Source organism: Cryptomeria japonica, chromosome 5, assembly GCF_030272615.1.
Source record: "Cryptomeria japonica chromosome 5, Sugi_1.0, whole genome shotgun sequence".
Taxonomy (NCBI): domain Eukaryota; kingdom Viridiplantae; phylum Streptophyta; class Pinopsida; order Cupressales; family Cupressaceae; genus Cryptomeria; species Cryptomeria japonica.
The window spans coordinates 169,381,689-169,396,322 of record NC_081409.1 but is presented as its reverse complement, the minus strand read 5'-3'; the positions used below and the strand labels follow the sequence as shown (position 1 = coordinate 169,396,322).

The 14,634-nt window shown below is 36.9% G+C and overlaps 1 protein-coding gene across 4 annotated transcripts in view; it reads left to right on the top strand.

The window, feature by feature from the left end:
* The window catches only part of LOC131041127 (nucleolar complex-associated protein 2), an 80,569-nt gene that overhangs the window by 12,452 nt on the left and 53,483 nt on the right, over nt 1-14,634 (top strand). For 3 of the 4 annotated variants that reach the window (XM_057974105.2, XM_057974106.2, XM_057974104.2), the window contains exons 3-4: nt 4,827-4,956; nt 7,360-7,420. In XM_057974105.2, the coding sequence (XP_057830088.2) occupies nt 4,833-4,956; nt 7,360-7,420 (185 nt within the window). In that variant the 5' untranslated portion in view covers nt 4,827-4,832. Of the gene's footprint in view, nt 1-4,826; nt 4,957-7,359; nt 7,421-14,634 lie in introns of those variants that run through there. The other variant, XM_057974107.2, reaches the window with a different exon arrangement.

Below are 14,634 nucleotides of genomic sequence, written 5' to 3'. Positions count from 1 at the left end.
AAAGGACAAAAGGGGAAAAGGTTTAGAGAATCTATGCTACTTACTAATTCCTAAGGACAATGACAATAATGAATGATGCTTTGATAGACAAATCCTTCATGAAACTACTTTCTACTTAACCAGAGATAGCTCACAACACCATAGAAAGAGTGTGGTCTCCTAAGGTAGTGAAAGATCTTCATATTGTAAACCATCCATTCAAATACCCAATACTGGCGCAATCCAAATGAAGTCTTCGCAATCAAACTTAGCCACAATAAATATTAGGTTCAGACAAACCATCCACTACAACTTGCAATCAACAAGGTGTAAATGGTATGAACTGAAGGATTCATCAAATATCATCACACTTCTCCATCATAATCAATGAACTTTATCTAAACTTGAGGATATATCAAGAAACCATACAATATATAGAAGAAACTCCGCTATCCATCATAAATTCAATGAAAAGTATGTTTATTTACATGCCTTGGCAACAATTTCTGTCTTCTCTTCCTACTCTACTCTAGTTGCTTCCTAATTATGAACTTGTAACTATCAACCTCTTGGTCAACTCTTAACCTTTACAAATGAGGAGAGCAAGCCCTTTTATAGATTTCTCTTTACAAATGAATGGCCAGGATTGATCCTTGATCAATGGCCAAGATTACAAGATAAAACCCTAATTAGGGTTAGTTACAACTAACTTCTTCTCGGCCAATGAGAAAATAATATTATAATGGACACATGTCCAACATTGAATTCTAATCAATAGGAATCGAGGTTAGGTAAGATAAACAATATTTGATGAAGTGACATGTGTTGCTTGCTCCATCTTTGAATGAATCAGGGTCATTGAACTTGGACATGTTGACCTTGATTGATGAATGAAGGTGAGTTGTCTCCACCTCATCTTACACCTTGTAGATCATCACAAGTGTTTGTGGTTAAGCAATAGCTCTTGATACTCAACATTTCCATTTGTTTCATGACGGATGTGATGATAGTGGGAGATATTCCCGAATTGCATCATCTTATCTGATTTGATCACTTTCACCTATCCTTCTCCGTACTTGGGAATTCACTTTATGATGTGTCTCACCTTTCACCCTTGGGATCCTTCACCTTGACTGCTCTTGATTAGTACTGATGTAGGGATATCTCCATGGTGTACTAGCCTTAAATCTTGGATTTGTGGAGGAAATTCTAGATAATTGCGAAATTTCCTCATGTTTATTGTTCTCCTCTTGGTGTGACGACCATGAACCTCTCTCAAAGTTTACCTTCAAATGTATTGATCTTTCATCATCCCCATGTTGCGTTTGCTCCATCTCTCCTACTGTAGTGCTTTGCATTCACCTTCATTTTATACTTTCTTCATCTTAGCCTTTCATCCGTTGCAATCACCTTGAATATATTGATCTTGTCCTTAGCATTCCCTCTTCTTGTATGACTTGATCTCTTGGACTTGTTGTGAAGTTCTCCGTGCTCTCTCCTTGAAGTACTTCATTGCATGACTTGCCTTGCCTCACGTGGTGGAGTCCTTAATCTTGAAAGTCTTTGCCAACATCAAATCCTCTTCTATCCACTTCTTGCACGACCCTGTTGTTGAGTTGTGAACATTGCCTTGATTTGATGTTTGATGTAGACTTTTCTTGTGATACCTAGGCTTCATGCATCTTATAACCTTGAATTGATTCCTTGGTGACGCGGACCTTGATCTTGCAATCATGTTGTGATACTGATTGCCCTTGATTCACCTTCATTGCATCCACCTCCTTGAACTTGAAATTCCCTTCTTATGGTCGACCTCCTTGGATTTGTACTGCAATCCTTATGTAGTCCATTCCATGCTGCATCTTTTCTTTTATCCTTATGCTTCTACGCATCAGACCTGGAAAAGAAAACATTTTACAGTTAAGAAGATTGTAACAGCAATAAGATGAATTCAATCCCATGAAATTAACACAAATTCATCATCAATTAAATGTCAAAACTCCCCTCTCATAATTGGAAATGAACATTTAGGGCAGGGCATAATCTTTAATCAGATCTGTAGTTCTCCTCCCAAATTTGCTCAGATCTCTTCTTTCATATTTCGCCTAGGTCTGATTGCACCAAATCAGGACTGTAAGAATGAGTGAAAATATTTCCAGAAATCACACCACTTGAGCCCTGTCAAATTCATTCCATGTCTGATAAAGTTCGCTCTCTATATAAAAAGAAGTTGCTGGAAAAATTTCAATGAAGATCACTTCAATGTCCACTGCTCGCCAGAGATCCAGTTCGCTCCAAATCTGATGGAAATTATCCTTAAAACCTGATGAAATTTGCACATATATACCTGCTCCTTAGGTCGGCTGCACCTAATTGTGCTCCTCTATTGTCTACCTTTGGATTTATTGATTGAGGTTTAGAGCACAAATCTCGATATTTGTTTTATATCCTCTCACCCCATTGAGTTTACACTTTACCTTGTTTAGGTCGGCCCTATGGCATTTTGCTCTCAATCTGATAGCCCCAAAAAATACTTAATTATTTAAAAAAGTAACTTAATATCTATTATTAAATACTTTTAAATTTAGAGATCATTAAAAAATACATAACAATTGTTTAGTAAACAATTCAATTCAACCATACTGCACTAGGAAAGTTAAAACCTGTGGGTCAAATACATGCAAGTCCACTCTTAAACCTGATGTTGAAAAGAAAAGCTTAATCATTTAAATACTAGATACAGTCAATACCATACATACTCTAAGAAGAAACTTCAACAAAGAAAGGTTGCCTGTCAGTGGCAGAAAGGAGCTTTCAGTGCAGTACAAGCTATTTGCTGCTGCCAAAGCAGTTTTAAATTTTATTTTTATGAATAAATGAATCTATGATGCATTTATTATAAATACAAGGTTTCAGAACAAAGCTATTTTACAGAAGACGCATCTATCAAAGCTTTTCTAGATAACACAATAAAAATTTGTTAGATTTGATGATCTCTTTAGAGGCACAATGTCATCTACATCAAATACCCCTTTCATTCAATTGTTCGTTTTTGATGATATACAAGGACATGAGATTGTATGTGTGGTTTCTTCTGCCATCTTTGGACTGAAATTCCATTTCTTTTAAGTTTCAGGTAATTATAATTTGTTAGAACCACAATTCACACATCATATGGCGAAGAAAAAAGTAGCTTAGGAGTATGACACATAGTAGAGTAGCCTGAGAACAAATGAAAGGTTCTAAGTTTGAGTTGCTACTAATAAATAGAAAGAAGTAGCAGCAATCAGCAAGTCTATTACCTGTTCATCTTATGTGCTGGAATTAATGATTAGGTTTATTACCAAATATGCTGTTGATATCCTTGACTATTCTATGAAGCATTCAATTCTAACAACTGCCCTGTCTAACTGCTTCGGTAATAAGATTTGAGCTGTCCTCTATGTCCAGGTTGTTGGAAAACTAATATGCACTTTGGGTCATAAAGGGGCTAGTGGCTCAGGTAGAGCCGGAACCTGCTAGCAGCTAATGTGACTTTTTAGGTTCAAGTCATAGCTTGTCAATGGAAATTAACATGCTGTGAGAGCCAGACTAGGAGTCCAGAACACAAGTTTGGCTTAAGAAGGAGGGATGGGTGGATTTGGAAGAACAATCCACACTATGAATCATAAAGAGAAGAGAAAAGTAGCTTAGTTATAGATCACCAAATCAGCAAATAGGAGGTCTTAAGTTCAATTCCAATATGGTCTGTGGAGATTTAATTAACTCCCTTTGTCATTAGAGCATGTTGAACATGAAAAAAAGCACTTGCTTCTGTCGTGTTGTTGGTCTAGCATCCGTTATCCTTGTAGTTCACAAGGCTTGGGCATCTTGTATGGTCTCCTAAGATCTCCCCATCCCCTGCTGTCCCAGGGTATCCTTTAGCTGCCCCATTGATTTTCAGTTTGATCTGTTCTTCGTGGGAGGTAACCACTTGACCAGGCTGAACTTAGATATTTTTTAAGCCATTCTCTTGGCAGGATATATATAGGCTATTTTGGTCAAACTGAGAAGAATTTATACATTCAGATTCATGGTTCAAAAGTTGAAATTCAAAATAGTTACAGATAAAACAACATTTATATCCAAAAAATAAAGAGCCATACAATTCGAAGGATGTAATTTATTTTCCATATTCAAAATATCATTTGTTGAGGCCTAAAAGTAAATGTATTAAAGGTATTTTAAACTATAAGTTGTTGACGACTAAAAGTATATAAGGTTATAATACATGTATTATGTGCCGAAATATTATGCCAAATGGAAAACACTCCATAACTATGGACCAAATTAAGTATCACACTTCTAGCAACTATGGCCTTGGCTGCTATCTAAATAGGTAATTCCTACACGACATAGCTATGGTAGTCAACAGCCTTCTGGAAGTGGCTCTATAAGAATCCTTTCTAGTTATGCATAACTTGGTACTCAGTCAACTCTTGGCAGAGTGCTGAGTCCAAGCTGTGACCATCATCATCTTGTTAAAATAGCACAAAGCAACATCTCAAATGATTGGACAAAAAATAGTTAATATATTCTCTTGAAATTATTCAATTGATGGCCCTTTCGGGCATTACTAAACTTATGATAATGAAATTCTAAATTTAGTAAAACCTCATATATTAAAAGAAAGGATATGTTATACAGATTAATCTTTTATTCTCAATGTAACTATTAGATACTTTATTAAACTTTATCTCAGGTACCATAAATAGTCACAGTTTTTAACCATTTTAAAAGACTGTCTTGACATACCTAAGCAGACATTCCTCTACTCTGATCCATAATAAAATTTAACTTTTTTGCAGAGAAACATGAGCAAACTTCGGAACATCGAGAAGAATCACTCAAAAACAATTATGGAGTCAAAGCACAAGCTTAAGCCCAAGAAAACTGCTTTCAAACGCAAACAATCTGATACCAGGGCATCTATAGTTGGTAACTCTTATCTATTTTTTGCGATGTGTTTGCTTCTTTTCATTCTGTCCTTTGGAGCTGGCTATTTTATTTTTTATTTTTCTTATATTTCTTAAACTTGTGTTCATTTATCATTTACTAAGTTTAACTGCTTTTATAATACAATCCTTTAATTAATGATTTAATTTTAAAAAAGTCTGTTGGCTTAAATAATATTAGTCAACTAAGAAAACTTCTCAACTCTTTTGAATGTGGCGCATATTTCTCTATTACACTTATGGATGTGGGTTTTTAAGTGATTCTGAACTTTATATAGACAACTTGCAGTTTCAAAATTGAATTGTATGACAACTATGAGAGTTGTATGCCACATAAATAGTTTTGCTGATAAATAAAATACAACTCAGCTGAAGATTGTAGTGAGATTACGTGATTCACTTATATTTCTTCATCCAAAACTCTTGTCATTATGCAAAGAAAAGATAAAAAACATGGGAAGACAAGTGATGCTGCACCAACATGCACTTGGAAAAGAACTCCCATTGTAAACACTGCTAGAACACGTGCACAGATTGATGGTGAAAATTCATACCTAGAAGGTGGGCATGCCTATTAAAATCTTCTGCTGTTTTTGTTCTTCCAGTCTTCTTCAAAGAAGTTAAGCTGTTATAATATATAGCAATGGTGAGAATTGGTACCCTTGCCTAAGCCCTAAGAAGTTCAGCTATCAATGTAGGCTTTGATCCATCAAGTCCCAGCTTTTGCGAAGTGTGGAATATGGTCATATCGTCCAGCTGGTCAATAGCATTAACCATATCTAGCTTAATGGCCATAATGTTCCTTGTATACCCTTTGCTCGAGTGAATTTTCTGTTGCAAGAGAACGATACCTTTTGATGTGTCTACAAGGGACAAGTTTTGTTTGCTCTTCAGAGATTAGGTTGGGCAGAACCTTTTCAAATGTTTTTTAAATAATTTTTCGTCATCTACTCTTGCAGCCTATTGTAACTTGGGACTAAGTGCCAAGAAACAAGCATTGACATCCTCATGAAATCTGAAGTACTTGCAAGTATCCTCTACCATCTCCAAGACTCCAAGTGATCCATTTTGATGTCATCCCAAAAATCTTGGAAGACAATATCTCACTTCATTTCAAAGACAATTTTCTTTAGTTCCTATATGTTGATCTCTTTACTGTATTCTCTATTTTGAGCTTGAGTAAGAATTTTTGGGATGCTGGAATAAGCTTGGGAAGCTGCTGGTTTCTATTGGTATTCTCATCTTTGTATAGCTGTTCAAAATGGTGAAAGGTCTTTGATGCCTTGGACAAATTCAATCGATTGTTGTTGTGAGTTCTGTAGTTTGGTGATAACAGTGAAGTTTCTAAGTTGTCTTGTTAATCTGTAGAAGTTTCTGAGTTGTCTTGATAACAGTGAAGTTTTTGACCCCCTGTGGTCAAACAAAAGATTCTTGATCTAAGTCTTCAGGTGGTTTCTTCCTTGTGCAACACAGTTAACAACTAATTGGTGCATTCTTGCTACTGGAGATTAAAGTCATCCTTTGGACCTTTCTCTTCTACTTTCATTTGAATATTTTCTATCTGTTCCTTAAGCTCTCTCAAATCTTAATTTTTGTGTTGATTTTTGAGCCAACTGCTTATGACAAGACCAGTCTATTGGATTTTATTCATCCAATTTTGCCTTGGGTGACAATGACGCGGGGCTTTATCGGGTTTTGGTGACTAGCTGATCGAATCCTTCCTCCTTGAGCCAAATAGAAGAATAGGGAGATTTAGTTAATTCCGTTTTGAATTTCAAGACAACAAGCTTATGATCTGAAGTAAGATTAGGGAGTTTTCTGTGAAGGCCAGAGGGAAGGCCCTACAAGACAAGCTCTCATTTGTCAATTATTGACAAACTTACTGTTTTGGCCCCATGAATTGACAGATGAGAGCTTTTTCATTACTATCCAGAGTCTTTCTTCAGTTTCTTTTCTGTAGAAATGAGGTTTTGAAGGAGATTCCATTCTCAAACAGCATCCATTTTTTGACTCAACCTCCTCTCCGTGGCTTGGGTTTTCTTAAGCTTGCCTGTCAACTTTGAGAATCATTTTGCAATAATCTAAATGCATGTAGCTTTCTCTTTGAAAACAAAATGTTCTGTTATTGGAAAGGCTATGAAAATTGTGATTTGTTGTCTTTGTTTTCTTTTTTTGTTCTGTTTTAGGTATGTCATTTTCATCTGTATTTTAGATTGAATCATCCTAGAAAAGTACCTCTGAAGGTGTGCTTTCCCATTATGTCTCACCTTAATCTAGAAAATGATAATAAAATTGAGTTTCCTTGTAAAATCTGGAATTTGAAATATTGCTATTCTTTTTAAAATTTATCTGAATGATCTCAACATGTTCAAATGGTGATTGCAAGGGGGAAACGAAGGAACTGCTAGGATCAAAAGCAAGACGGCTAGGAGGAAGTCATTGAAAAAGTACGAGCAGTAGGAGAGTTATTTTTATGTTGGTTTTGTTTATTGTTAATTTCTTAATTGTCAATAGGATAAAATTATTGCACAGATGCACACACACGGCATAGAGATTTATATTACATTGGAAATATCAGTTTCTAAACTCTGAGTTTATGAGCACAAATATTGTTTAATCTCATTATAATAACTCTGAGAAGGAAGCTCACATACTATCATAAGGTCTTATAGGATTTTATGATGGTACTCAGCTATGTGGAATTTTGTGATGCCACTCAGTCACATGGAATTTTATGATGTTACATGAATTTTAGGAATGGATAAACAATATCTTCATGGTCATTCACTTATGGCCTCATTCATGATTATTTTCCAGAAATTCATTTGTGCTATTCATTAGTCTTGAATTTCCTTGCTGGTCATTGTTGTGTGAGTCCATGAAGAAGAAATAAACTTCGGATTTGGCCACATTAACCTCTTGTCCTGAAGCGGAAGCGGAAGCATAAGAATCTAGATTGGTATAATTTATGTTAACATATATTTTAATTTAATTAACTGATTTATTATAAATTCATATTTTTAAATTTTTTATTTAATTATTTTCACTCACAGGAATTTTATAAATAGTTATTATAATACTTGTATAATTTTATGTAATCTTTAATTTTAAAAATATTTTCAATGCTTTTATTTTATTTAATATCTATAATAATATAATACAATAAGCATAATATATTAATTTTAGTATTTATTACTTCATTTATAATTTTCTTTTTCAGTGATCATTGTTAAACATCCTCTTGATCAGTGATATGGACTCTAGAAAAATTGTCTATTAATTAATAATTTTTGAATCCACAAATCATAAGTAAATCCTATGCCCATTATATAAAATAATAAATACAAAAATGAGAGCATAGATTTGAATGAATCGAAACATCATGGCCATAATAGGCATTACAATAAATCACTTATATTATTTGTGTTGAAGACATTCAAACAGTCTTATCCAATACTTTGTCCTGCCTCACCTTTCTATCATGTTATGTAAATTGTACATAGATGCATATATAGATGATGTTCACAAAAAGTACTATAAAATAGAAACCAAGGCCTTCATCTATCTATGCAGCAACCTGTACATCACTTAAGATATTGTTGAACTCATCCTTGGAAACCCAAGGATAACAACACTTCTTGTTACATTGTACCATCTCATTCGAAAGTACTACCTCGAGTGCTCTAGCAATATGTTTCAAACCTTTATGCAATTTATTGAGCCTTTCCATAATTTGGTGAAAATGATTAAGATAACGATCATAGAATGCTTCGTTCTAATTATTGTTCTTGCTACATTCTCAAAGATCATGAAGGCACCAACCACTATAGAATGTATCGCAACACTAATACAGATGCAAAAGTATATGGATTTCAAAGAATTGATGTTGTTCAATTAATCAAGGAGACAAAGTTCCTTTAAATAGAGTTACAAAGACGATGTTTCTAAAAGAAACAATCGTTAACTAGAGGCGAAGTTAGAAACAACTTAAATGACCATTAATAACACAAAGAGAAAGATATTATTCTAATACCCTCCCTTAATGGTCATTGTTCTAACGACCAAGAGAAATAACAGAGAAGGTTGCCCCCTTCTTCTCAAAACACGCTGCAATAGAAGACAAGAGCCTGCCACTGACTCTGCCACTTGAGATAAGTCTGCCACCAACCCTCCCAGAAACTGTAGAACTTCTGGAGATACCTGAAACGACACCCACTGTCCAACCTGATGTTGGAGAACTGTCCCTCCCTATAACCAGAGACACACCAAGAACAACTGTCACAATTTTGAGGAAAAAATCGGCAAACCCTCCAAACTATTGCAGATGAGCAAGATGCCCGAAAATAGACTGCAAACAAGAGACTAGTGCAGATGTTTGCACAACAACTCCAGGTGTGACTAAAAACAGACTGCAATAAAGTACAATTTTTGAGAAAAAAATCATAAACCCTCCCATGATTTTTTTCAGGGACAAAAAATATTTAAAAACCCATAGATAATTTTTGAGGACAAAATTATTAAAACCCACAAATTTTTTTAAGGGAAAAAAATATTAAAAACCGAAACAAACATCGATGCCTAGGAGCCATCTTCATGCTTTTCAAGGCACAAAAAGCGAGGTACTGAGAAGATGTTGAAAGCACGAAACCTGAGGTACAAAGTTCAATGCATTGAGACAAGTACAAGCACAAATTCCAAGGCAAATTCTTTGGCACAAAATTTGAGGCATGGAAAATGAGGCACCCAAAAGAATCTGAGACCAAGCTAGAAAAGCTCTCAAAAAAGCCACCAAGAATTTGAAATCAGAATGCAGATCCGAGGGCTCAAAAATCGAGGCACGAAAAACAATGCACCCAGAAAAATATGACGATGACCCAGTTGAGGTCTTGAAAAACCCACCAAGAATCTGCAACAAGAATAAAATTTCGACTTGAACTGAAGGGTCAAATCCCTAGTCGAAAATTGCAGAAAACCTAAGCGGCCATGAATGAACCAGATCGAGCAAAAACATGTGGAGAATAGACATGGATCGAGGGCAAAGACACACAACGCGATTTGCAGCAAAAAATTCCACGAACTGGAAGCAAACCACTTTTGAAATTTTTTCTAAAAAAAATCCTTTCGAAATTTTTTGGAATAACAAAGAAATTTCAAAAAAATTTAATTCTTTGCTCTGATACCATAATACAGATGCAAAAGCATATGGATTTCAAAGAATCGATGTTGTTCAATTAATCAAGGAGACAAAGCTCCTTTAAATAGAGTTACAAAGACGATGTTTCTAAAAGAAACAATCGTTAACTAGAGGCGAAGTTAGAAACAACTTAAATGACCATTAATAACACAAAGAGAAAGATATTATTCTAATAAACACAACTGAGCACTTGATTTCCTTGTATCAAATAGTAAAAAGGTCATGGGATTTCTCAACCCAACACATAGAGAGCCATCCAAAAGGTTCATATTCATATAAGCCGTAAATATAAATCTAGACTGGAGATTTCCTTCACCATGTACTCCACAAAATTCTTTGCCACCCTTCCTACATTCTCCCTACCCTAGTAAGGTTGCTTCTTTATGATTGTTTAAATGTCTCACATTCTATTTTTTTCCCTTTCATGTGCTCATTGTTCTTTATCTGAGCTATTTTTTAATAAGTAGAAGGAACAAAGTTAGAATACCAATTGAATCCCATCTTATAATGGGCTGCATAAGTTATTAATAAAAGAATTTAGGTGTTTTCAACAAGCAAACCATCCCTTGAAGCAACCTCCAAATGTTTTGCACAAGAGATAGAAATCATTGCTTAGAATGGCAATTAACCCATTGTTGTGCATGTCGCACACACACCCCATTTTCTCCAAATAGGGACCCTCGTTGCTCTGTGTGAGAGAGGAGTATGTGTCGTTGCTGTTTCCAAAACCCCTGAGTTTGGTGTTTAAGAGCAGAGCCATTAGAAATTGGAAAACAACACAAAACTCGCAAAATTAGTGTTATGGCCGAAACTCTTTAAAGCTTACAATCACGCCAACAGATTCAAGTTCGCATTTTCTTGTTCTAGGCTGAGAAGCTTTGTACACGTGCTATAAATTCATGCAAATCGGCTTGAAAGTCGAAAAGAAGAATAATAGGTCAAGAGTTTTTAAATCGCCTTATAATGCCGAACTACGAAGTAGAGCAAAATCGCGCAGAACGTAGTTGCAAGCCGAAAACTCTCCAAGGCTCTCAAAGAGGCTCATTGAGCCAAAAATCAAAGTCTAAATCGTGCAAAGAGGTCTATTTGGCTGAAAACTTCAAACTTTAAGTCGCACATTCTAACCTCATAGGCCAAAGAGGATAACACTTCATAATCGCACCAATCACTTCAGAGATCCGAGTTTTTATTGGAAAACTTAAAACGTTTAGAGGAGGAAAATCGCGCCAATCACTTCAGAGATCCGAGTTTTTATTGGAAAACTTAAAACTTTTAGAGGAGGAAAATCGCGCAATACCTTAAATATCCCCGAAAATGATCAGAAGGAAAATCGCGTGATATATGATTTTAGCCAAGAATCCTCAGGTTTGTAAAATCGCGTGAGAAGCCGAAAAGGTAGGAAAACTAGAGTTGAGTTCAAAATCGTGTAAGAGGGCCGAATTCGCCAAAGATAAAATCGCACCAAATTGTCAAAGGGCCCAAATTTGAGAAAGTAGGTGTAGGAAAAATCGTGCAATTCAGCTTAAAGAGAACACAAAGCCAAATTCGACATCTATGAAATCTCAAAATTGGCTTTCAGCTCGAAAAGGAGAAAAACCCTAAGTCGCGCGATATCATCAAGAACCAACTCGCCCCCTTTGGTGTATTTGGCAAAAGGAATGAAAGGAAAATCGCACAGAAGGCCCAAAAGGGGCGAAGTTTGTTGAAAAAAGAACTTAAAGTTAAAGTCTCGCAAATGATCTGTCCAAGCCGAAAATGAAATTGTGCAGAATAGGCTTCATAGCCGAAAATTCCAAGCTCGCGCATTCTTCATTTAGGCCGAATAAAGTCAAAAAAACGACTTAAGTTTGTAAAATCACCTTCCAGGCTGAAATTGACAAAGTTCACAAATCAGCTAAGACGCCGAAATATTCAAGGTTTCAAATTCATAAAAGGTCTATAAAGCCCGAAAATCATTCAAGGAATCTGATCGTGCATTTGGGCCTAAATGGTCGAAAGGCAATGGCACAAATCGTTCATTTCCATTTCCACTCCAAAGCTTGATGGTGCAAGAGCACCTAAGGGTTGAAATGCCCTTGAGCAATTTTGGCTTGTGAGACCTTCCTGTGGTCATGTAATTACTTTTTGGTGTTTTGTTTGCAGTTTTTGAAGTTTTACCTTATCGGCAAGACCTACCGCGATCAACAAGTCTTAACCCGATGAGGTCGCCCAAGTTGGAGTAGTTGTATTGGGTATCGATAGGACTGGTTCACACTTAACTCGATAACCCGATGAGCCATCGAATATCGGCCGGAGTTGTTGTTCGCTACGTTGAAGACCCGATGGGAGTTGTCGGATATCGGGGAGAGGGTTTTTATGCTATCCCACGGACCCGATAGGAAAGTGCTAGCCGATAACAAGTGAACAAGTCTGGGAGGATCGGACGATTGTCGCTATACTGCGATGGGAAAATGATCAACGTTTATCCATTGCGGCTTGGCGACCATGGTGGGACCCAGCAGAAAAGTGAAGTTACATTCTAGGCGGTTAGTGAGGCCGTGCTAAGGTGGCAGGGCAGGGCCCTCGGAACGAATCATTGGTTGCCACGTGGCGGATCAGGTGGCGCTTAGCTGGATGCATAACAACGTGGCGGAGTGCAAAAAGAGAGATCGAGCAAGATCGGCCATCAGGTTAGCTGTTTGCTTGTTAGCCCGACGCCCGATGGGAAAAGTGCGAAAGATGGACTTTGTCATCGGCCATCGGAAGTGAAGTTTTATTGTCTTCCCGATGACCCGATAGGAAGTGCGAAGTGCAGAAAGTCGACATTGGCAGTTGGAAGCCAGGTTCTGTGGCTACGCCGATGGACTGTTTTGTAACTGTTTTTCAGTTTGAAACCGTCTGTGTTTCACGACGGATGGAATGTTTAAAAGACCCAATGGGCATTTGTAAAGGGTTGGATGTTGGATGGTTGAATACTACAGGAAATACATACAGTCTGTTTTTTGGTTTTCTTTCGTTGTGTGCTGTATTGTCTTGTTTTGTTAAGTTTTTCATTACAGTTTTGTAATTTAAGTTTCCTTTTTGTTGTTCGTTTCGGTGTTTTGAATTCAGAGTGTCTTGAACCTCCATCGTGGGATCCACGCGGCCATTGGAGTTCTTCAGGAAGAGCCAAAAATGTACAGTAAGAGTAGAGTAGTAGTAGGGGCAAACCAAGAAATGGAAATCGCCATTTCTGCATACTAAACCTAGGCGAGCTTGGTGATAGTCCGGCTAGGTGTCAGTAACTTGAAGGAGATAACTTGTAGGGGGAAGGAATTTGCTGAGAATTGGAAGAAGATCTAGAAGGCTATACGCCTGAAACTTAGACATTGTGTAATTGAAAGGAGTGTATTTGCCAAACCAAACAGGATGGGTGGTTTTGCAAAGAGAGAACACATGTGTGTGTGTGTGTCCCGCACCCCTGCAAAGATATAGTGAGCAAGCTTACTTTGTGAGCTTGAGGGAGGTGAGATAAGCAAACAAATGGTAGGGAAGCCCTTAGAAGTCTAAAGGGATAGACTTGGAACCCGGGAAGGGATAGAAGCAACCATCGAAGAATTCTAATTGATGGTAAACTAGGTTGCCTCCCTATCACTTGACTTCTCCCAAGCAAGAATCGTATATTTCACCTCATTTGCCCAAGGAAACTAAGAAGTAAGAATCGCACAATTCGGTCAATTGGCCAAAATTGAAAAACGTCTAAAGCTTCCAAAATAGCTCTAAGGCCGAAAACCACAAGCAAGCTTAAAGAGCCGAAATGAAGTAAAAGAAATTCATAGACCATTTGCAACATTCGCCCTGTTTGCCCGAAAATAAACAAAGTAGAAAAAAATCCAAACTCGCAACTCTTCTTAAAATGTCGACAAGGGGCTAAGTTTGCATTTCATCTCTTTAGGCCGAAAGTGAGGTGGAGGACAAATTGCCCAAAGTCATCAAATTCTATTAAACTTGAGTCATGCAAATCGCATCGAGCATCCAGAGAGCACGAATGTGCCCAAAGTCCGAATTTGCCAAACAATGGATTATAACTTAGAAAGGCTAAATCTCTTAAAATCTCCAAAGTGGCCGAATTTATAAGCAAGTGAGAAGACACTTTGTTTTTAAAAGATGCATCTCACAAAGAGCTTCTCAAACCCGAACTCCATTGAGACGACACCCGATATCGTTGAACGTTAAATTTAATATTGTCAATTAAATTTATTAATTTTTTCAAATTGATTGATTAAAGGTGAAATTGATTGTTCGCAGGAAAACGATGTCGAGGAAGAGCTAGAGCGTCAACCTAAAGCTCAGATTGGAGATGCGATTGAAGCGAAGCTGGGAAGCAAAGAAGAGGAAATGCAGGATCGCACCACAGAGCGCGAAACGAAGCACGGAGAAGCGTGCCATCACTAGACAACAAGCTGAAGTCCACCACCGAGACCAAAGACCGAAGAACATTCAGAATGC